The following is a 23,912-nucleotide window of genomic DNA, read 5'->3' as shown; positions in this document are numbered from 1 at the left end:
CCCCCTTTGCATATATAGATTTTTTTTATACAAAAGAAGGTCACGGTGGTTTTTCAAACCGAGATTCAGTCCTGACTCTCCCAGATCAAATCCAGTTCTACAGTCCTCATCTTACTACATTCTTTATTTCACTTGCAGTCAATAAATTAACCCAATTCTGTGTAATCTGTAGAAAACAAAAGAAAAAAACAAGGTCCTTTAGATTTTATATCTATCTGCCAAACAGGGGAGGGAGCTGGACTATATAACCTTGGTACCCCTTTGACTCCAAATCCTAATTTCTTCTCAACTCTAATTCCTTCATTATTAGGGCATTAGAGGGTACTTGTTATCATTTCCCCATTCTACTTCTTCTCTATTAATTCCATCCTGAGATCTACTCCAAATCTCTTTTCTTCCTCCTGTCCTGCAAACACAATCCCAGTTCCCTTCTCCCCATTTCCAAAGCTGACTTTTCCTACCAGAGATGGAAGAAAGAGATAGGACATGGAGAGCTCATGGGACATAGACACCACTAGAGAAGCATGACCAAATTTTTAGTTGAAAAGCTCATCTTCTTCCATTTACTTGAAGTAAATGGAAACCCTGAAGTTGAGCGTGCATTATTTTTACGGGCCTCCTCCAGCTGTGCATTCTTTGATTTCTATTTTGAGACCTTCAGATCGGATCTCAGACTAATTAGTATGATAAACATATAATTTTCAATTGAAATATTTTTAACAAGCATTCACAGTAAGTGTCTAATCAAATTGTATTTGAATGTTATCATGCACAATGGAAAAGATCCTTTGTTTTACCATTAGCAAAATAAGCAACTGAAACATGAGTTATAAATTTCAGCATATTACTTTGCTGCTTTTGAACTTCCTGAATTGTTTTTTTCTTCTTTAAAGTGGTAGCATTAGAAATATAAAAGAAGCTCATAATTATGAAGCTGGTGTATACTTTTAGCTATGAAAGGAAAATAAAAGAAAAATGTATATGTGTATGTGTATGTATGTATGTATAATTTCCAACATTAAAAAGAATCTATCTCTGAGCCAGGTCCTCAAACCTTTTCTTAGAAATTACAGGTTGTGTAGATTAGAATACTGTATTCATGCATATGAATGCTTTTGGCTTCTATTAAAATATTTTAAAAGCTTTATGGTAATTCTTAATCACTAGTTTATCTTTTCAGAGTCTAAAGGAATCAGAGACTTTACTGATAGAATTAATGACAGGAGAAACAATTGGGGGATTTTAGCTCCATTCAGACCACCCACACTTCACAAAGAAAAAAAAAACAAGTATAATAACAAAGTAGTCATTATCCCAATCAAATACTGAACATGCAGTTTTATTAGCACTTATGTAACTAATTCTTGTGGAAAAGCTCATTGAAATATAATTTTGAGAGTTTAACATTACAGAATGTTTAAATTTTTCAAAACAATTAAACATCAATATATAGAACTGTGGTATTTTGGTACTTGGGCTATTTTTTATTATTATTTATATATATATATATATATATATATATATTTTTTTTTTTTTTTTTTGGTGGGGCAATGAGGGTTAAATGACTTGCCCAGGGTCACACAGCTTGTAAGTGTTAAGTGTTTGAGACTTGATTTGAACTCAGGTTCTCCTGAATCCAGGGCCAATACTTTATCCATTGTGCCACCTAGCTGCCCCAATAGTTATTGACATAGTTTAAGTGGATGTGTTCCTGTCAGAGCAAATAAGATCCTTTCTACTCTCAGATGCAAAGTTCTCAAGACCCTTATGTCTCATATGCAGTTCATAATCACCTACCCATGAGGCAATAGAAAAATACATGGTAGATAAGAGTACCTTATTACCAACAAGGAACTGAAGAGGAGAAGCTCATACCGGATGTCATCAGTGAGATGCATGAGCAGGGAGAAGGGTGGAGAATGGATTGGTCACAGGAGAGGGAAGGATAATTGAGAGACAGTACATGTATACATTACTATTCCACCAATGTCAAGAAAGATAACGGAAGGTCCTTAAGATATTAAGTGCAGGTTTTATGAAAAGATCAAAAGCTCCATGGAGCTTTGCATGCATGGCTACACTCTTCCTTGTACAAAGAAGAAATTCCAAATACCTTGGAATGATATTCAAGATCCTCCACAAGTTGGTTCTAACCTTCCCACCATTACTCCCTTTCATTAATCTACCTTTCAGAAATACTATTCAGTCCATTGTTCCCTGAAGAATATGAATAGACTCCTGCTTCAGCTTTTGTTAGACTAATTATCTTTACTCTAATACCCTCTCCATATCTCTTCCATTCTTTCCTTCAAAACACCTCAAAAAAGTTTACTTTGACTATTTCAGCCCATAGCAATTTCTTGCTTTTCTGACCTCTTGTAATAGAAACTTTCTATATCATTCACTGGATTTTAGACTCTATTTCCTTGTATTATTCACCTTTTTTTGTGTCTTTTCCCCATCTCAACAACTGGATTCTAAGATGATTGAGGGTAAGGACTCCAGTTTATATGTTTTTATATTCGTAGTACCTAACACAATTTATTTTATAAAGTAGATGTCTATTGGTATTAGCTACACCGCTGGGGGCTCCAAACTTTGAAATATTCTGATATTCATTAAAGTGAATAAAATTATTCCCAAACTAATATGTTTTAGTGTTCACTGACACTTCTGTAATAGGCAGTAAATATAAGGACATAAGCCAATTTCAAAATGCAATATTTGGCTTTACATAGTCAGCTTTTATCAACAACTTTTTTTATGAGGTAAATCCCTTTTGACCTCCTGCTTTGATGAGAATTCTTATTATCCCATCACACTGAAGAGTGTGTGCTTCTTGGGTGAACATCATCTCCAGAGTTTTCTGCTTAGTATGAAAAATGAAATTAACTACTGCTCGCTACATTTCCTTTCCCGTGATTTCTTTTCATAACTTTATCACTTTTCTCCATGTAGTTATGGTTCTGTCTATTAATGAATAATCTTGTTCTTTCATAATTTTCTTGGCACATTACTAATTCATGACCCTGGAAATTTTTCTTTTCTGTTAACAGCCTTTACCTCCCAGGTTTAAGGAAGGAAAAAGTGATGCAACTTTTAAAATTTCCTGTTTTGTACTTTCAAGGACGAATTTTACAATCTAGAATGCAGTCTCTATCAACTATATGCAGTTGTGCCATCTGTTATATCTTTCAAGAATAGGATCAGAATTTTGAAATCAGCATTTACTAATTTCTGGCATAAGGGTTAGTTATATTTAAAAAACAAATTCACTGAATCTGGATGCATGGATATGAAATATGCCAATAATTTATGATTCTATAGCTATAGTGATAGCAATGTAAAATGGAAAGAGTGATGGACTTGGGTTCAAATCCAGACTCTGCCACATACTGCTTTGTTGAGACCTTGGACAAGTTACTTAAACTCTCTAGACCTAAATTTTCATATCTGGAGGACCTAGATTAATTCTAGGATCTATTCTATCTCTAAATCTATGACCCTGTGCTTCTTAAAGTTTTTTTTTTTCAATAACACAGATATAATCTATATAATGCTCTTCATCTTTAATAAGTTATCTGGATTCAAGGAAGCAAAGTATAATTTTTAAAAAGTCACAAATCTCCCTCTTATTAGAGATGGAATTTGAAACTAGCCTTTGGTCAGTCCAAGTCTAGTTTTCTATGGCACATGTATAAAGGGAATCACCATAGAAGGTAGTAGATTACATGAAAATTTATTTATCACCTCCATGGGAAGAGGGAAAAAATTCAAACATTTTAGAAAAATGCACAAAAACTGTTTCATAGCTTGGTAAGTTGTAATGTTGGAGCAACACTAGTAACATTCCTCCATCCCCAAATGTTAGGTGACTTTATGGTGAATTTATGGGAAGACATGGATGAGAAAAACACAAAATGGGCTCCTACAGATGATGATAACAATAACTATCATTTAAATAGAACTTGAGTGTTTGCAAAGTGGTTTACAGGTTATCTCCTTTGATCCTCACAACATCTTTGGGAGGTAGGTATTATTTCCACCACAATTCCCCCACAATTGTATCATAGGAAAGAAAGCCCACATGAACCAGATCCCACATTCATGAGACTACTATAGTATTATTATCCAGAAACCAAATGCAGGATTTTAAACACTACTAAAAATCAAAATAATGAGACTCAGAAATTCAGCATAACTTTCTGGGGAATGAGATTTGCTTTTCCACATATGCCTATGTGTTAATTTTATAAGCTTTGTCATTTCTTTATTAAGAATGTCATAAAACAAAATTATAACTATAAACTTCCCATCAAAGAGAAAATATATAGAATCATAGATATATAGCTGAAAAGAACATCAAAGACCAGTCCTCATCTTAAAGATGAGGGAACTAGGGTCAAAGGGATGTGAGAAATGATTATAAATAACTGATTTTGGGGGAGGTCCAAATTTTTTCCCTTTCCTATTTCATTATTTGAAGCCCAGGCTTTGAAGGACATTACTGACCTCTGTCAAAAAATTTACCCCACCTAGACCATCACCTAGACCATCTAATCTAAGGTGAATTCCTACCTACTATGTTCTACTCAGGCAAGTTTGGATGGAAGTAGATCCTTTGTCTAGATTGCCCAAGGCCAGAGATACTCTCTTTGTCCAAGCATGACAAAATGTAATTCATTCAGCCTTTCAATGGAGTTAGCCCACCTCTCATTATAATATTCATTGTCTCATTAATTGGTAACCCTTCAGAGTTGATTGTCACCCTCAGGAAAACCCACTCTTCTAAGGGCATATAAACTATAAGCCCACCATAAGTAGGGGTCTTTGGCATTAGAGAGTGCCATTGACCTCTTTTAGTAATAAAATGCTAGATTATTCATAAAATGATGAATAACCCAGAAACAATATATCTTAAACTTTTTAGATATCATAGTAGGTTAAGTAATTTGCTTAAGGTCATTAAAGGAAGTCTCAGAGATAGAATGATTTCAAAAACAGATGGGGTCTTAGAGATTACTTGAGTTCACATTGTTCATTTTATAGGTAAAAATAACAAACAAATGTGAGGCTTAAGTAGTTATGAAATTCAACTACTTTTTTTTTTCTTTTGCAAGAGGCAGATGTCAAGTGTAGGCATTGGTGGGGTATGCTAGTTCTAAAAACAAGAAACAATTCAACCCAGTAGGCAGAAATAAATGTAGTTAGAGTAGATGTTCCTACCGGTAAAAACCTGGAGGCACCTGCTGCACTAAGAAATTCTTTTCCAGGTCTTGGAGAATATCATTCAGCATCCTGACACGGATTGGGGCTCTCTCCTTGGGATCATTAGCAGGGCGCATCTCATCTGACTGGAACAATTCTGCACTGTCCCTCAGGCGGGAAGCCATCTCCAGCAGCTGGAACATGTGGGGCTGGTCACCTGGTGAAAGATAAACAGGCTTTTCAGGGGGAGACCACTGGCATTCCTCAAAGAGCAAAACCAATATGTTCAAATCACTGCTTTGCCTCCTAGACAAGAAACCCAAGTGAGGCCAACAGAGAGAAAGTACAACATGGAAAGAAGAGAAACAGATGGAGTACACTAAGAATTGGCATTAGGAGCTCCCTCTGGATGTGTATTTGAAAAAAGCCTCAGGGCAGGGTGCTTATTTCCACTCTAACTCTCTGGCTATGTTGAAATACAGTCAACAAATCTTTTGCAGTCTTCTTCTCTCAGCCCAAACTCTCCAGATCAATTTTGGATTTTCTTTTCCAACCATGAAAATTATGGTGGCAACCGATGGATGGCTATGGTGGCATTCTTCTAGTTGAGAGAGCTATGCAAGATTTTGACATGCTGTGTGAAGTATGTGCTCTTGTGCCTTATTAGTCCTCAGAGCCAGAATGTCATGTGCACTGCAGAAATTTCATGGACATAAAAAACAATGTGTCTGGTACACAATAATGAGCTTGCATGCCCTGCTTTCTTGAAATGGATTTGGGATTGTCATTCAATTATGCTAAAGTGTTTGAATACTGTGCAAACACTTCTAGGAACATTTCACAAAGAAGTTTTTCTCACATAGCCCAGGGATTTTTTTTTCCAAATACTGAGAAAACCACATTTTTTTTTTAAGTATGGAGAATTAACAGAATCAAGATCTTTTGAAAAACACCACCATATTGGGAGAATTTTAATGTAGTTTCCCCTAGGAAGGCGTGCCATGAGAAGAGTGAGCCTGGTGGTGGCATAAGGCAGGAATAAGGATGATATGCTAAGGGACTAAAAAGAGAATCTCAGAAGGGGGAAGAGCTGGGAGTTAGCAGGTATAGGGGTTAGCCCAGAGCTCAGTGGCTGCAAATGTGTGACCTTGGCTGTGTCCTTTGGCCAATTAGTTTCCTGTTTCCCTCAGAGTTTTCACCATTATCACCTCCATATGGGACAGCTAGATGAGGTGACACAGTGGATACAGCACTGCCCCTGAAGACAAGAGGATCTGAATTCAGATGTCACCTCAGACACTAGCTGGGCAAGTCACTTAACCCCAATTGCTTTAAATATCCAGGGCCATCTCCAGTCATCTTCCTTCCTTCCTTCCTTCCTTCCTTCCTTTCTTTCCTTGTGGGGCAATGAAGTTTAAGTGACTTGCCCAGTGTCACACAGCTAGTAAGTGTCAAGTGTCTGAGGTCAAATTTGAACTCATGTCCTCCTGAATCCAGGACCAGTACTCTATCCACTGTACCACCTAGCTGCCCCCTTCTCCAGTCATCTTGATGTATATCTTGCCACTGGACCTAGATGGCTCTGGAAGAGCTTTACCTCCTTATTCTGTCCCTCAATTAACCTTCAAGATTGTGTGTGTGTGTGTGTGTGTGTGTGTGTGTGTGGCAATTGGGGTTAAGTGACGTGCCCAGGGTCACACAGTTAGTAAGTGTCAAGTGTCTGAGATTGGATTTGAACTCAGGTCCTCCTGAATCCAGGGCCGGTGCTCTGTCCACTGCGCCACCTAGCTGCCCCTACCCTCAAGGATTTATTAAGTGCCTACTGTGTGACCATGGACAGAAAAAGACAAAAAAAGAAACAGTCCTTATACTTTGTTAGAATTCCTAACTCATTTTTAAAATTCGGCTCAAAGATCACCTCCTACATTAGGCATTTCCTGATTCTCCCAGTATTTCATGTCCTGACCTCAATTAAAAACAAAACCAAAAAAAAAAAAAAGGATTTGTATTTATTTTGTATTTAATCATCTGTCTCCATACATGTCCATTTCCCCAGGACCTAGGGTAGGTTTTGGTACATAGTAAATGTATATAAATCCTTTAAGCTTGGTTATTTGGGCTATTTTGCTTCATTTCTGCCCCTTCTTCATTTCTTCAAGGTTCATTTTAAGTGCTTCTCCCTAACTAGAGCCCTTCTTGCCTTTTTGCTGCCTTCCTCCCTGTCCCCCCATTCTGTTTATAAGTACTCTCTACCTCCCCAGATTAAATTGTATCTACTTTTCTGTAGGCATGTTATATCTCTCAGTAGAATGCAAACTTCTTGAGGGAAGAGACTTTTAAATTTGTATCCCCAGTGACTAGTACAGTGCTTTGCACATAGTAGGCATTTAATAAATGCTGCACTGGATGTAATTGAAATTGAGCCTTCAGGGCCACTCAGAAATGCGGTTCTTTAATTTTTTTTCTTGACTCCCAGAACATTCCTTGATCTGTCCTAAACCTCCAGACTCCAAGCCAAAGGGCCCCATCCTATCTCTATAATCTTGATCTAACATATCAAATCTGCTTTCTCTGTCTCAGAGGATGAGATAGAAAAAGCACCACCTCCTCTCCACTATTGGAGATGGGCACCTCTGTGTGCTGAACAGCACATATACTATCGGATTTAGTTAATATGTTGGTGAGTCTAGCTGACCAGCTTTTGTTCTCTTTCTCTCTTTTTAGTCTTTACTATAAGGATTGGTAGTGGATAGGGGAGGAGTCTATTTGGGAATGAACTAATGTGAAACAAAAGGCATCAATTAAAATAGCTTAAGAAAAAAAAAATGTAAAAGTCCAGACTTTATTTTATTATGCTTAAGACATCAAGATAATTGCTCCCTTCATTCCACCATCAAAACATGAAATACACTTTCATTAAATGAAGAAAAGTATAATAAAAGAGGGAGGAAAAAAAATTTAATTCTGTATTTTAAAATTATCTCTTGAGAAGTGAGCTCTCAAGGAAAAGACAAACATGGTGTTTGGATGGTGGGAGATATCAATTTATCATAAACACTGAAAATCAACATTGACAGGATAAAAATTAATTGAAAATGCCAACCTGACTTATCCTGACATATTTCAGGAGGTTGTTAGTTAGATGCATCTTCTTTTAAATGAGAAATCATCTTTGTCTGTTTTTCATTTCAGAGGAGAATGCCAAATAAAGGCGTTCTTTCACCAGGTATTTACTGAGCACCTGTCATCACCAACAATAAATATTTATTGAGTACCATCCACTCTTCTTCTCTCCTTTGGTAGAATGAATGATAATAGTACAATAGATTTTGAGAAAAAGAGAGAATGAGTAATAGAGAAAGAGACTGAGTGAGAAGTGGGGGGGGAGGGAGGGAGAGAGAGAGAGAGAGAGAGAGAGAGAGAGAGAGAGAGAGAGAGAGAGAGAGAGAGAGAGAGAGAGAGAGAGAGATTGATATTAAACAGGATTTGCCATCACATCAACCAAATCTGATAACATTTTCAGTTGTCCACACCCAGAGTAGGTAGAGCAAATATTATGGACATTTTACAGATAAGGAAATTTAAGGCAAAGGTAAATTGTATCCCACCCACTTTCTATCTAGAGCCACTGCTAAACCAATTTCTAGGGTAGTTATTGAAAAACTAGAGCAAAAAGATGCAAACTCGGTGCTAGACACTAGGTAAGGAACACTAAAATTGAGAAAAGAAAGAAGAATCAAAAGTGCCTAATGTTCATATCCTTGACAACAGTGGGTCCTAGGAAACTCGATCTTGTAGATTTTAAAGGAATATGGTCTAAATAGGCATCTTCAGAAAGGCATGCTGGATCAGACTTATTGATGCCATCTGTCCCCTAGGAAATGTTCAGGGCCCTAGCCATTTATGCTTCTCTGGGGCTTCTAGGTAGAGGAGCTAATTCTGAGTCTTTCCTAAGATTCTCATCAGCTCTAGGGTGGGTTTAGAATGCAAAGCCTGGGGTTCAAATTCTTGTTGTGACACTGTGTGATATAGGGTAAATCATGGTAATCTCTAGTCCTTAATTTTGTCATCTACAAAAGCAGAACCTATAGCCCATTGGAGAGAATGGCATCAGCTCCATGTTGGGAACACCTCACTGGAGGTCTTCAAGAAAAGGCTGGATGACGGCAGCTACGTGGCGCAGTGGATAAAGCACTGGCTTCGGATTCAGGGGGACCTGAGTTCAAATCCAGCCTCAGACACTTGACACTAGCTGTGTGACCCTGGGTAAATCACTTAACCCTCATTGCCCCACAAAAAAAAAAAAAAAAAGAAAGAAAAGCCTGGATGGCTACTTGCTGGGCAAATCACTTAACCTCTTCCAATCTCAGTTTCCTCATCTGTAATATGGAAATAATAATGTCTACCTCACCAGGTTGTCATGAGGACCAAATGAGAGAACATTTGGGAATCACGTAAAAACAACAACAACGATAATGGTCACTGTCACCATCATCCTAGCTTCCGTTCAACACTCAGTTTGTATTCTGCCTCCCACACCACTCCTGTCCTAAGTCCTTCAGTTATCAGGATGTTTCTCTCTAAAATAACTTTGTATTGCTTTGTAGCTGCTTATCCAGGTACACGTTGTTTCTGTCTAATAGAATATAAACTTCTAGGTAGGAGGGATAGTCTCCCCCTTTGTCACTACCTAGCACAGAGCCTGGCATTTGGTAGGCTTTTAAGAAATGCTTTATGGATTAAAACGAATTAAGCAGTTCCTTTCTCTTCCACCTCTGTTGGTTCTTGGTTTCTTTTTTTTTGTGGTCTTTTTAAGGCCCACTCGATTTCATTTTAAATCAAGAGTGAAATATACTAGTCATACTTGAAACTAGATGTGTTTAGGGGAGATTTCTTTTTTTATATAAAAAAATAGGCTCACTCCTGAATAATATTTCACGGAGCCTATTCATCTAGAAATGAGCTTATCACAGTTTTAAAGGCGCTAACAATCGCATAACCACTGCTCAGGCTTCAGTGATTCATACTGACAAGAGAATGTGTGATTTATATTCTTCCCAAATAAGGCAGTTAAAAGTGGCCCGGCAGGTGATTTGGAAGAAGGGGGGTGGGGTAGGATGTTACTTAATGTCATCTTAAAAATGCTTCGCAGCACCACTCGACAGAATAAAAGAAATTGCCAGTGTTGGTGTAGTGGGGGAAACAAGGGCCCTTTATTATGCTGCATTTTCTCTTCTTTCTGCTGCTCTTTTAGGTGTGAATCATAATAAATCATTTCAGTGAGGCATTTAGAGATGTTAAATAAACAATAAATGCAGGTAAAGAAAAGAAAACAGGATTGGGGAAACTGGTGATCCTCAAGTTATTGGAAAAATTGTAGTTCCACCTGGCATAGATCCATGGACAGTATTTAAGCTATGTTTTACCAAAAAGACTTTCAATAATTAGAGACTTTCAGAATGATTGGTTGGTCTTTATATGGGACAAGGTGATAATTACCAATTTCATAGGGTGATATGTCCTTTTGACAGTGATGCCTGGCACACAGTAGGTACAGCGTGAGCTTTCCTCTTCTCCCCCTCTCTTTATGTCATGTACCTTTGACATTTCCTTTCACTATTTCCTCCTTTTTTTCCCCTAAGGATCTGATGAAGAGAGACCCTATACCTTGTCAAGGATAACTAGCTTCTTTCTATCCACCTTTCAGTCCCTCCCATCTTCTCTAGCATATTAACTACACCTCTCTAATATTCAAACTCTCCTTATTTACTGGTTCATTCTACACACCCAATCTCTGAACCAACTTTAAAAATATCTAAATCAAAAAAAGGGGAAAAGGTAATATTGTGTGTCTGTGTGTGTGTATATGTGTGTGAGCATGCCCGTGCTCTCTGAGGTGGCAAAAACTGGAAACTAAAGGGATGTCAGTCAGGTGGAGGATGGCTAAGCATGATGGTATATGAATGTGATGGAATACTACTACTCTGCTATAACAAATGAAGAAATGACAATTTCCAAGAGACATGGAAAACCCTGTATGAACTGATGCAGGCTAAAGTGATCAGTATCCAAAAAACAATACAACATCAATATGATAAAAAATTAACAATATAGTAACAATATAACTTCTATATTTGGAGGGAATAACAAGTTGTACGTGGTAGATCTGCCTTTTCATGAATAATCATCTTTTTTTATTGTGCACTGTTATGGAAGTGCTTGTTTTGTTCCATGAATTAATAGCAAAATTTTAAAAAATGAACAATTTTCAAGACTTGTATAAACTGACAAGGAATGAAATTAGCAGAATGAGAACAATTTCTACAATAATAATGGCAGTATCAAAACAAACAATTCTGAAAACTGTGAGAACTATGACATTTATGAATCCAGAGTACTTATGATGAAGGATGTTATCCACCCCATTGTAAAGAGGTGATGAACTCAAGATACAGAAAAATATATATCTTTTTAAACATGAACACTGAGGTCACACATGTTTTTACTAAACTATACATATTTATTAAAAGCAATTTCCCCCTTTTTCTTCTTCAACATGATGCTAATGGGAATGCAAAAGAAAGAAGATAGATTTCTATTATTAAAAAAAACCTTTAATAAAAAAGCATCAGTAGGTCTTAACTATCCCTGATAACTTTCAACCTATTTAGTTGCTCCTTTTCTTCTCAACTAAATTCTTCAAAAGAGTCATTTTACTTGATTACTGAATGCTGCTTCTTTTTCTTCCTCCTCTTTTTTCTAAATATTTTATTTTTAGATCAGATTTATTAATGTTTACATATAGAAAATGGTGCTAGCATTTCAGTTTTCTGATGGAATACTGAATGGCACTGTATGAAGTAGCAGGGGTCTGTGAAACCCAGTTTGGTTAGCACTAATAGTATACATTCATGTATTTTGACAAATGAGAAAAAAGAAGTTGAGAGGAACTGATTTATCCAAGGTCACATTGCTGTTCAGTAGAGGAGTCAAGACTGTTGTTGAGTCACTCATTTGTGTCCGACTTCATGAACCCATGGATCATAGCACAATAGGATCGGGCCCTTCTATCCTCCATTATCTCCCAAAGTCTGTCCACCTTCATTGTTTCCATGACACTATCTATCTCAGCTTCTGCCATCTCCTTTTCCTTTTCCTTCCATCCTACTCAACATTTGGGTCTTTTCCAAAGGGTCCCATCTTCTCATTATGTAGCCAAAGTATTTAAGCTTCAGTTTCAGTATTGGACCTTCCGGTGAATAGCTTGAATTCATTTCTTTAGGTATTGATTATCTGATCTACTTGCTCTGCAAGGAACACTCAAAAGTCTTCTCCTGCACCATGATTTGAAAGCATCACTTCTGTGGTACTCAGCTTTTCTTATAGTCCAACTCTCATAGCCACACGTCGCTACTGGAAAAACCATAACTTTGACTGTACAAACATGTCTTGGCAAAGTGATCTCTGCTTTTTAGTATGCTGTCCAGATTTGTCATAGCTTTACTTCCGAGAAACACGTATCTTTTCATTTCATGGCTGCAGTTGCCATCTGCAGTGATCTTTGAGCCCAAGAATATAAAATCTGACACTGTTTCCATTTTTTCTCCCTTCATTTGTCAGGAAGTGATGGGACCAATTGCCAAGATCCTAGTATTTTTTTATATTAAACTTCAAGCCACCATTTACACTCTCCTCTTTCACCCTCATCAAGAGGTTTATGGACTAGACCCTTCTTTCCTGGACTCATAGATCAGGGCAGCTTCTATTGCTATACTACAGGCTATACTGGGGAGGGTAGATTTGGATGGAGTTGGGCATGACTGGGCTCCTAAGGCAGCACCCCACAAAGAGGCCAGGGCACCAGGCAGAGCCTCCCCTCTCCCTCCCAACTTCCAGCTTGATACCATCAACCTTCTCCTCAATCCAGACCCTAGGATTGAACTCCTAAGTAGAAGATGGGCAATAGTTTAACTGAGAACTAGGAGTCCAAACAGGAAGGATGAAGAAACTGAGACAGGAAGTTGGAGACAGCCTTGCAGTGGTGGTGGGGGTTAATCCCAAAAGGTATTCTGAACAAATGTAGCTTATTTCCCTTGAGAAGTCTTCTCAGGCCCCCAGACTAATCTTCCCATTTCTGAGGAAGGGAAGGAGGGCCAGGATGTGTCAAGCAGCCCACATATTCAGTCCATTGCCAAATCTCGTCACTTCTCCCTTCACATCATCTCTCCTATGTAACTCTCCACTCACAAAGCCACCTTCCTAATTCGGGCTCTCATAGCCTCATCCTGGGTTTGGATCCGATCTTTCTACCTCTATCCATGCTCCACTCAGCTACAAAAAATGACTTTTTGAAAAAAACATTTAAAAACATCAATTTCTACATTTCTTACAGATGGAAAGAGATCCTCTGGTGGCATAGATGATTAGTTATTTAATTCCATGATCAATTCCATGATCAACCATGATTCCAGAGGACCAATAATGGAGGATGCTACCTGTTTCCTGTCAGAAAAGTGACACTAATATGTCGAATGAGACACACTGTTTTAGAAATGTCCTATACAAGAATTTGTTTTACCTGGCTACGGGTAATTGTTACAAGGTCTGTTTTGTTTGTTTGTTTTTGAGTGGGTAGGGGGAAAGATTGAAGAGATTAAAAATGAGTGCTAGATAATTTTTAAAATTAATTTTAAAAAAGAGAAGAAAGGAAAACATAAATGGAAGTCTAATCATGTCAACCCTTGCTCAAGGAGTTTCACTGGCTCCCTATTATCTCTAGGATCACATATAAACTACTATATTTGGCATTTAGAGCTCTTCATTCAAAGGGTCATTAGGCTCTTTGTAATCTTCTTATATGTTCCCTGCCTCCATACAATCCATGATCTGGCTACTTTGGCCAGCTTGCCCATCAATCTCCCATTACTGTGCCTTTACCCTGGCTGCCTCTCATGTCTGCAATGCTCTGCTCCCTCACCCATCCCTTTTGCCCTTTATTCTTTTTTGGGGGGAGGCGGGGCAATGAGGGTTAAGTGACTTCCCCAGGGTCACACAGCTAGTAAGTGTCAAGTGTATGAGGCCAGATTTAAACTCAGGTCTTCCTGAATCCAGGGGCCGGTGGTTTATCCACTGTGCCACCTAGCTTCCCCCCCTCACACTCCCTTTTAAATCTTCTGGATTCCCTGAAGATTCAGCTCAAATCCCACCTCCTTCAGGAGGCCCATTGCCATCTTCCTCTCCCATTGCTAGTGTCTTCTCACTGTGGGTTATCCCCCACATTCAAATGTTAGATCCTTGAGAAAAGTAATTGCTTTTGTCTCTCTTTATATCCCCAGCACTTAGCACATTGCTTGGCACATGGTAAACACTATATAAGTGCTCATTGCCTAATTCTGTGTGTGTGTGTGTGTGTGTGTGTGTGTGTGTGTGTGTGTGTGTGTGTGTGTGTAGGCAAGGTAGATAATCAATAAAACTGGACCCAAGGTTAATTGGTTGAGGAGAAAGAGATAAGGCTGAATCATAGTACTAGAGTTGTATATCACTTCCCATAATGTTAATATGATTGTTCCTACAAAAGTCCATCCCTTTTGTCCTTAGTAAACATTTATTAAGTACCTACTATGTGCCAGGCATTGTGATAAGCACTGAAAATATAAAGGTAAAAGATAATCCCTGTTTTGAGGAGTTCACAATCTAATGGGAAAGCCAACATGCAAACAAGGCATATATGGGGCAAATAAGAAATACTTAACAGATGGAAAGTGCTAGAATTCAGAGATTGGAAAAGGCTATGTACAGAATTCAATGTTGCATGGCTACAAGTCATGGAAAACTGCAATTACAGTAGAATCAAAATTAAAGCAACTGAGTGACATATGTTGGGTTTAAGCATATGGTAGCTGTTTACCAAAGACTTGTGCATGGAAAGTGACAGAAAAGCATCATCTAAGGGCATACTTGGCCAAACCAGGAAGTGGTCTGGGTTTCTATTGAAACTGAGAGGCAGGACATAGCCAACCCAAGTGATACATGGGTACCTTGTGACAGAAAAAAGAAGACCTTTAGAACAGAGCTGGGGGTGGGGTGAGGTTTCAAGAGGACATGGATGAGAATCATACATGAAGAGAAATCATGGAGGAGTTCAGTTTTGCTCCTGGAAGAAATACCCATACTGATGATAAAACAAATGCATCAATGTAAAAAAAATCAAAGTCTAGCAACAAAAATGATTCATATTTTAACAACTACTACCACCACTACAGCAACAATATCAGAGGAATCAGGAACACTGGACAGGTAGTCATACCTAATTAGAGATATGTAATTCATGCCCCAAAGCATAATGAGTATTGGGGATAAGTAAATGACTAAGAAATGTTGCTGACAACATGATACACCAAACTGCTAGAAAAATTTCCTATAGAATTTGGCTCAGAGAAAGTCTTTATTTTCTACAGTGAATTCCCCACTCAGCCTAATAAAGTTTCTAGTCCAGGGGATCATGGATCATGAGATCAGAGATTTTAGACCTCAGAAGGATCTAGGAGATCTAGTCAAAGTTCTTATTTTGTAGATGAGCAAAGTTGAATCCAGATTAGGTGAAATGTCTTGGCAAATGTCATCTAGGATTCAATAGTAGCATCAAAATTGAATACATGTACTCAGACATCAAGCCTATGTGGTTCACTGGACCACATAGCCGAATACTAAGGAGTCTCAATTCATTCCCCAAACCCTCAGGATCCTAATAGTGACTGAGAACATCATTGGGGAGGGGCACAATTTAACCTCTCATTTTCTAAGAAAAATCTGAAATAAATTGGAAATCCTAGAACTTCTCTGGGATAAAGGACTACTATATCCTTCTTTCAAAGGTCTAGCTTTTGAGAATCTCCATTCGTTCTGAGAAAGAAAGCAAGAACACTGACCAGTTCAGGTTCTGCCTAACCCTAAAACATCTGAGGGTAGCGAGGTGGTGAAGTGAATAGAGAACTGAGCTTGGAGTTAGAAAGACCTGAGTTCAAAGCCAGCCTCAGATACTAGCTATGTGAAAGACAAGTCACTTAACCCTCTTTGCCTCAGTTTCTTCATCTGTAAAATGAGTTGGAAAAGGAAATGGCAAACCACTGCAGTATCTTTGCCATGAAAACCCCAAATGGGGTCACAAAGAATTGGACACAACTAAAAGGACTGAACCACTACAACAAAACATCCGAGGAAATGGGCTAGGGATGATTAAAAGTCACAGTTATGTAATCATTGGGGTTTGGGGAAGTGGTGGCTAAGAACCTTTCCTAGCCCTAACAAGTAAAATTTCATTTGGATTCAACCAAACTTTGTTAAGTGGCAACTCATTGCTTTTGGCACAGAGCCTCCTGATTCATAGGTATGTATAACCTTGTTTTGTGATGAAAGAAAGAGAAGTTTATGGAAATGAGAAAGGAAACAAAACCAGAACTGGGTAGATCTGAATGTGCTGTGACTTTAGAATAGAGACAAGCTTCAAAATATGAAATTGTAAACCTAACAGGGCATGGAATTATCACCTTCAAAGTAATTTCCATTTCTCTAAAATTAAGTGATTGACGCTAATGAATTATCAGAGCTAATGGGGAAAAAAGGCAGATTAAATCAACATTGTCTGTTATTCAGAGAACACGAGGAAGAGCTGCCAAGAACCATTTTCCATTTCGTGAGGAGCTACAGAGGCGGCAGTAAGCCACACATTTCAAAATGATGATTTCCTGCAGTGTCTGGATTGAGCTAAATAAATGTCTGTATAGTCAGATCAGAGACTAAACGACTTTTATTTTTCTTGGGCACTTACTGTTTGAAGAATGTTGTTAACTAACTTCTCTGCTGACAAAGACAAAGGGTTGGTATTAAATAAAAGCATCAAATTTATGTGACCATAAATTATATAAAATTTCTATTTTCCATGTTAAAGAGGAGATGGAGATACCCCAGTGAAAGGAAGCACAGTACTCATGGAGTAACAAAATTGCCAGTGAATTTGTATCCTCTATCCATGATTTATTAGCTGGGTTACCCCATCAAGTCCCTTAATCTCTCTGAAATTTGATTTCCTCATCAGAAAATGGGAATAATAATCTTTGTACTACCTATTTCCCAGGTTGTTGTCAGGTTCTGTTACTGAATGTAAAGCTTTTCATTAAAGACTCTTCATCCCTTAGATTTGTTATCAGGTATCAGAGGACCAAATCCTGGCACTGACACTAACTACCTATGTGACTTTAGGTGAGTCACTTGAACCTTAGAATCTTCTCCTGTATAATGAATGAGCTGGATTATGTAACCTTCCACGTTCCTCCTTAGCTCTGTATCTATGGTTCTGTGATGATTCCATGGTCATTCGGGCATGGACACATGGAAGAACCCTCATAGATCACATGATTATAGGGCTGGAAGGGACTACAGAAATCAGACAGCCCACTCCCCTCATTTTACAGATGAGGAAATTGAGGTTAAGGGAGTTTTTGTGATTTGTCAAGGGTCTCATGGATGGTAAGGGAGCAGAACAAAGAACTGTGTCCAGACCTTCGAAACCTAAGCCCAGTGCTCTTTCTACTATGTCATATTTTCTCTTGTTGGGTTTCCTATTATTAGGAAGGGAAAGCTAGGCAGTACAGTGGTTAGAGCATCACTGGATTCAGGAAAAACTGAAATCAAATCCAGCCTCAGACACTCACTAGCTGTCGTGGCCCTGGGCAAGTCACTTAATCCTCTTTGCCTCAGTTTCCTCATCTGTAAAATGAGCTGGAGAAGGAAATGGCAAACCACTCCAGTATCTTTGCCAAGAAAATCCCAGATAGGGTCACGAAGAGTGAGGCATTACTGAAATGATTGAACAATGCAATTGCTAGGAAATAATTTTTATAAAATATAATAGATAGATCTTATCTGTCACTTGTTTTAATCTTACACTGTCTACCAGAATATATGTACATTTAGATGGACATACAAACCCAAAGACCAGCAAATGAGCACATACATATTCATTCCTTAAATATATCTGCTTAGTTCTGACTAAACACTCAAACCAAGGTCATTCCATCAAATCCAGCTCTCCAGCAATAACCAATAAATCAACTGAAACAAAATTTTCTGTGGTAAATTATCCTTCTTCTTCGTGCTCGTGAAGATGGAGGAGAACTGGAATGATCTGCTGCCAATGTAAACCAATGCAATAAATAAATGAAATGGCCAGTTGTCAAATGGTGAAAATTACATGGTTGAAAATGCAATTGGGTTTCAGAGACTCTCGTCCTTACTCTGGTCGCAGTGCGGGAGAAACAGCATTTTATGGATCAGTCACAAAGACTGTTTATCTTTGGATGTAGCCAAGAACTTAAGACTAATTATTGCTCAACTGTCATAATAAAATCAGAAGAAATATAAACAATTTATGCTTATATTAAGCGGCTAAATATTATGTTTAATTTAACACTGTGCATGCATAGTGCTTGGCTAATGAAATCATCTGGGATTATTGCCTATATTCAAAATAAAATAGCTATTTGGGTTTGAGTAAGTGCATGACTGCTGCATAATACCACATTCTCACTAAAATATCCTCTACCAAGAAACAGGGAGGTGACAAAATGACCCTTCCTTATTTACTGTGTGTGCTGGTGAAAATCATATGCATTATTCCTATGGGTGAAAATATTTTTCCTATGACAAAACTGTAGTGGCAGAAATGTGAGCTGGCATAGGAGAAGGGTCATAGGCTCATAGATCACAGCTTTAAAGCTAGAAGGGACCATGGTAACCATTAGTTCTACGCTCTTCACTTTACAGATGAAGAAACTGAGGTCCAGAAATAAAATTACGACTTAACCAAGGACACATTGGTAGGTACTCATATGATGATCATTGTAGAGTAGAATGAGTGAAGAGACCTCAGAGGTCATCTAATCCAACCCCTCATTTTTCAGATGAAGAAACTGAGGTACAGAGAGGTTTACTGGCTTGTCCAACATCACACAGGTAATATGTGATAGAGGTGTAATTTAAACACAGTTCTTCTGTCTCCAAATTAAATATCTGTTGATTTCATTTCCTTATTCTTTGGTCCACAATTCATCTGACACCCTCACAGCCATGGAAGGGAGATGGGAGATGGGGCTGCCACAGAACACTTCTCCAGCTTAGGTAACTATCTCTCCTGCAAAATCTAAATGAATCAGGGGCAGCTAGGTGGTGCAGTGGATAAAGCACAAGCCCTGGAATCAGGAGGCCCTGAGTTCAAATCCAGCCTCAGACACTTGACACTTACTAGCTGTGTGACCCTGGGCAAGTCCAGTAACCCTCATTGCCCCACCAAAAAAAAAAATCTAAACGAATCTCTAGTTTTATGAAGATGACTAAATGGTGGCCATTATGGTGGAAGCCAGAGACACTGAAGGGTAGGAAAGTTCTCTTGAGTTGTTATATGTGGAAATATATGTAAATCAAAGAACAAGTGTACAAACTTTAAAATGACACATCGGGAAAAAAAAGTCGTCAGGACATCTGACAAATTCCAAGTTTCACCTCATATCTTAACAGCAACTCTGTCTTGTCAATATGGTGGCTAAAATCTTTTTTTATGTCCTACCTTGGTCACCTTCTAGAAGTAGGGAGAGACTTCTTGCATTGCTGAAGAAGGTCGAAGATGCTACATGACATTCATTACCATGTTACTATTCGTTGTTGAAAATTAGATGAAACTTTTTTTTTTTTACATTTGCTCAAATTACTATAATTCTCACAAATTACCTTTAAGGCTGTTTTGAACTTCTAATGCTATATCCAGAGCATTAAAGGGCAGAACTGGATCACTGGCAATTTGCAAAATCACTTCTCCTGAGAGCTGAAAGAAAAAGAGAAAAAAAAATTGCTAATGTGTTCAGTAATTAAGTGTGGTTTTGGGGGGATGGGGATTGTCAGTATTTCATATAATCTTATACATCAGGATGAAGAAAAAACACATGGAAAAAGATAATATTTTTAGAAAACTCTTATTCCAACAAGAAAAGATAACTATATATGTAAATGTATATGTGTATGTGTATGTGTATATGTATGTGTATATACACATATATGTATATGTATATATTTCATTTTAATCCTTTATTACTCAGGGAAAAAATAAATCACTCATTAGGTTTCAGCTGTCTCAGGGTAGTATAATATTTAGTGTTACTTGAGGAAAAGATCAAATATTGGGAAATATGTTGCTTCATGGCATGGAGGTGATATATTTGAACTTTTAATCAGTTAATTATCAGCTAGCTGAAGGCATCACATGACAGAAGACAGTGAAGGAGCTTTAGTAGATAATTTAAAATGAATGTCAGGTTAATGGAATCAGTGGCTTAGCTTCATAGACATGAACTCTATTTTATTTTTAAAATAATTGAACAAAAGATTGCTGTAAAAGTTCACCAGACTCTTAATCTTTTTTTTTTAAACCAAAAAGTAATCAGCACAATAGATACCACCCATAACCACATTAAACTCAATATTGAAAAGATGGGTAGAAGTTGCTAATCATACAGACAGTGGAATGGACTTTAGAAATAATCTAGTCCAAATTCCTCATTTCATAAATAAGGAAGCTAAGACCCACAAACACGGAAACAATTACTAATGGTCACATACATTAAGTGCCTCCTATGTGAGGGTTCTGAATTTATGTATTGGGAGTAATAGGAAGTCTAGGTAGACATGGTCTCTGACCTTATAGATCTTATAGCATACCAGGGAGATAAGATTAAAAGTATAATATATAGCAGAGGGTCTAATATGTAGACTCTCAAATGTGGCCCATTCCAGATAAAAATCTACTTGATTTTAATGTACTGGTATATTAGTAGTTTTTTTAAAGTGTTATATAATGGGTTTTCTAAATCAATATGAAACCTAAAGCCATTCTTTTTTTGGGGGGGTGGGGGGCCAATGAGGGTTAAGTGACTTGCCCAGGGTCACACAGCTAGTAAGTGTCAAGTATCTGAAGGCAACCTTACATAAGGTTTAGTGGCCCCCACTTCTATTTGAGTTGGATGCCACTGATGTATAAAGATACCAGTTGGAACCCCTCTACCATTTTTGGTAGAATGTCTCTGAGATTTGCTGTGAATTGTGGTGAGTAAAACTATATGTGGTTGCCCTATTTCTGTCCCAAGTGTAGGGAAAATTAGCTGGGGTTTATCATATATTTGTTACTTAGAAATTAGAGGCTACTGCACCAGTTTGGGGCCATTAACCATTTATTAAAGTATATTAAATAGTAGTAAAGAGACTGTGTATGGCTCTGAAATATAGGAAAGCCTAGCTAGGATCTAGGGGAAAGAGAGAGAGAAAACTGGGCCGAGTGGCTCCCCTTCCTCATTCCCAGACCAAGAGAGCGAGTGTCTGTGCAAGCTTCCTGAGGGCAGGAGCAGAGCCCATCCATACACATTGTTCAAAGCTAATTGGCTAGCATCACTCAAAGCTATTGGTTCACTGGATTTGAGGTCAGTCAATGAGTAGAATGTGCTGAGGTCAGAGTTCAGAGAACACATCCCCAGGCAGGAACAAGGCTTTCAGGTAGGTGTGGTTTTGCATGAGGTAATTTTCTGACTCTGAGCTGACCTTAAGAAAGGTCAGGCCAGGGAGCAGCTAGGTGGCACAGTGGATAAAGTTCAAATCTGGCCTCAGACACTTGACACTTACTAGCTGTGTAACCCTGGGTAAGTCACTTAACCCTCATTGCCCCACCAAAGAAAAAAAAAAAAGGTCAGGCCAGGCTCAGCAGAGACCTCTGGGGAGACCTAAAACCCCATTATTTTCTCACAGAATGAAAAATCCATCTCCCTGTAGTCAACTTGGTGATGAGCAGCCATCAATACTCCTGTGTCCTTCCTTTTGAAAAAGCCTTTGGCCCAACCATGTTTCAAGACCTGGATCGTCCTCTTCTGCCCCTTCCTCCAAAAAGGAAAAAAATCAGATTGATTCTGAAATTGAATGAAAAAAAAAGTGTGCAATGCTTCCTCTGCACCAGTGTCTGTTGGACAACAGACATTTCTAAGCAGACAGACTTTGCCTATACTTCTGATTTGGGGGACCAAATACCCAAGGGCTAAAAATGAGGTGAGTAGGCTATGGATGACGAAAAGGGGAATGAAGCCTAGGGAAAGCCTTCTCTACCTAGGAAAGTTTTGTCGGCATTTTTTTTAACCTTCAAAGTGAGATGTAGCAATTCTGACAATACGAGGGTGAGCCAGCCACCCTGCTATTTTTATTTTTAAAAAAAAGGCACTTGGCAACCTATACCAGTGCTTCCAAGGTACCTCGCCCACTCCTGATCTCTAGGTACAAATGACTTCATATACAGAAGGAACAGTATTGGCAATCTTGCTGTGTGGGAAAGGGCGGGGAACTCTCCCTCAGCCCCTTTCACAGCTGGTAGAGACCTTTCAAATTCTCCTCTTGGTTGAAGGGTAAGTGCATTGGTCTAACCGGAGCATCACAAACTAGAAAGCATTTTCATGTCCTTTGATTCTCACAATACTTTGAAGTTGGCAGGGCTGATATACTTGTCACCATTAAAGATGAACTGAGACTGGTAAAAGTTCATAGAAACCTACCATTTAGAGACCATAGATCCCGAGGGGAAGGAACCTTATGTTGAAATTGGAATGAAGAGAGTTTCACTGACTTCCCCAAATCACAGAATCAATGCATTGGGTGTTTAAAGCTGGTGGGCCCCTCAGAGGCCATCAATTCCGAGGGCCCCAAGGTGGTGCAGTGGATGAGGTACTAGTCCTGGGGTCAGGAAGACCTGAGTCCAAATCTAGCTTCAGACACTTATTAGCTGTGTGATCTTGGACAAGTCACTTAACCTCTGTTTATCTCAGTTTATTCCATTATAAAATATGAATAATAATAGCACCTACTTCCTAAAATTGACCTGAATTCAAATCTGGCCTCCGACACTTACTAGTTCTGTGACCCTGGGTAAGTCAATTAACCATGTTTGCCTCAGTTTTCTCATGGGTAAAATGAGCTGAAGAAGGAAATGGCAAACCACTCCAGTACCTTTTCCAAGAAAACTCCAAAATGGTGTCATAAGGAGTTGGACCCAACTGAAAAATGACTGAATGACAACTCCTGACTCCAAATTTAGCACTATTTCTACTGTACTCCAGGGTTAAGTGACTTCTCTAAAGTCACACAACTACTTCTACAATCACAGAATAGTAAAGTTAAGATTATTTAGTCCAGCCACCCCATTTTCACAGAATCACAGAATCTCACACCTACAAGTGAACTTAGAGATCATCTGTTCCCACTATCTCATTGTCAACTGAAGCTCTAAAGCCCTGAATTGCTTGAGATTGCCAGACCCCCCAAAAACCCCACGAATCACAGAATTTCAGGGTTTTAAGGGATTTCAAAGAGCATGTAGTCCATTCTGAGAAAGGATTCCCTTTGCAACACACTGGACAAGATTGATCCCACAGATTTTGCTCTATCCTTTATTTGATCATGAACTTTCCCCTCTATCCATAAATCTAAAAGGTGATTTCTATCTAAGTCATTCATTCGTTTGGAGTTTATCTTGGTATACAGGGTGAGTTGTTGGGCCCTACCTAATTTCTGCCTAATGGCTTTCCAGTTTCCCCAGACTTTTTTTTTTTTTTTGGTCAAATAATGAG

At 38.4% G+C, this 23,912-nt stretch overlaps 1 protein-coding gene across 1 annotated transcript in view; it reads right to left on the bottom strand.

The window, feature by feature from the left end:
- The window catches only part of NAALADL2 (N-acetylated alpha-linked acidic dipeptidase like 2), a 1,062,489-nt gene that overhangs the window by 41,105 nt on the left and 997,472 nt on the right, over positions 1-23,912 (bottom strand). Inside the window, exons 12-13 of the mRNA XM_043995545.1 lie at positions 19,990-20,083; positions 5,227-5,425 (exon numbers count right to left, since the gene is read on the bottom strand). Of these exons, the coding sequence (XP_043851480.1) occupies positions 5,227-5,425; positions 19,990-20,083 (293 nt within the window). The remainder of the gene's footprint in view (positions 1-5,226; positions 5,426-19,989; positions 20,084-23,912) is intronic.

This window comes from Dromiciops gliroides, chromosome 3 (assembly GCF_019393635.1).
Source record: "Dromiciops gliroides isolate mDroGli1 chromosome 3, mDroGli1.pri, whole genome shotgun sequence".
Lineage (NCBI taxonomy): Eukaryota > Metazoa > Chordata > Mammalia > Microbiotheria > Microbiotheriidae > Dromiciops > Dromiciops gliroides.
This window is presented reverse-complemented; position numbering and strand designations above follow the sequence as displayed.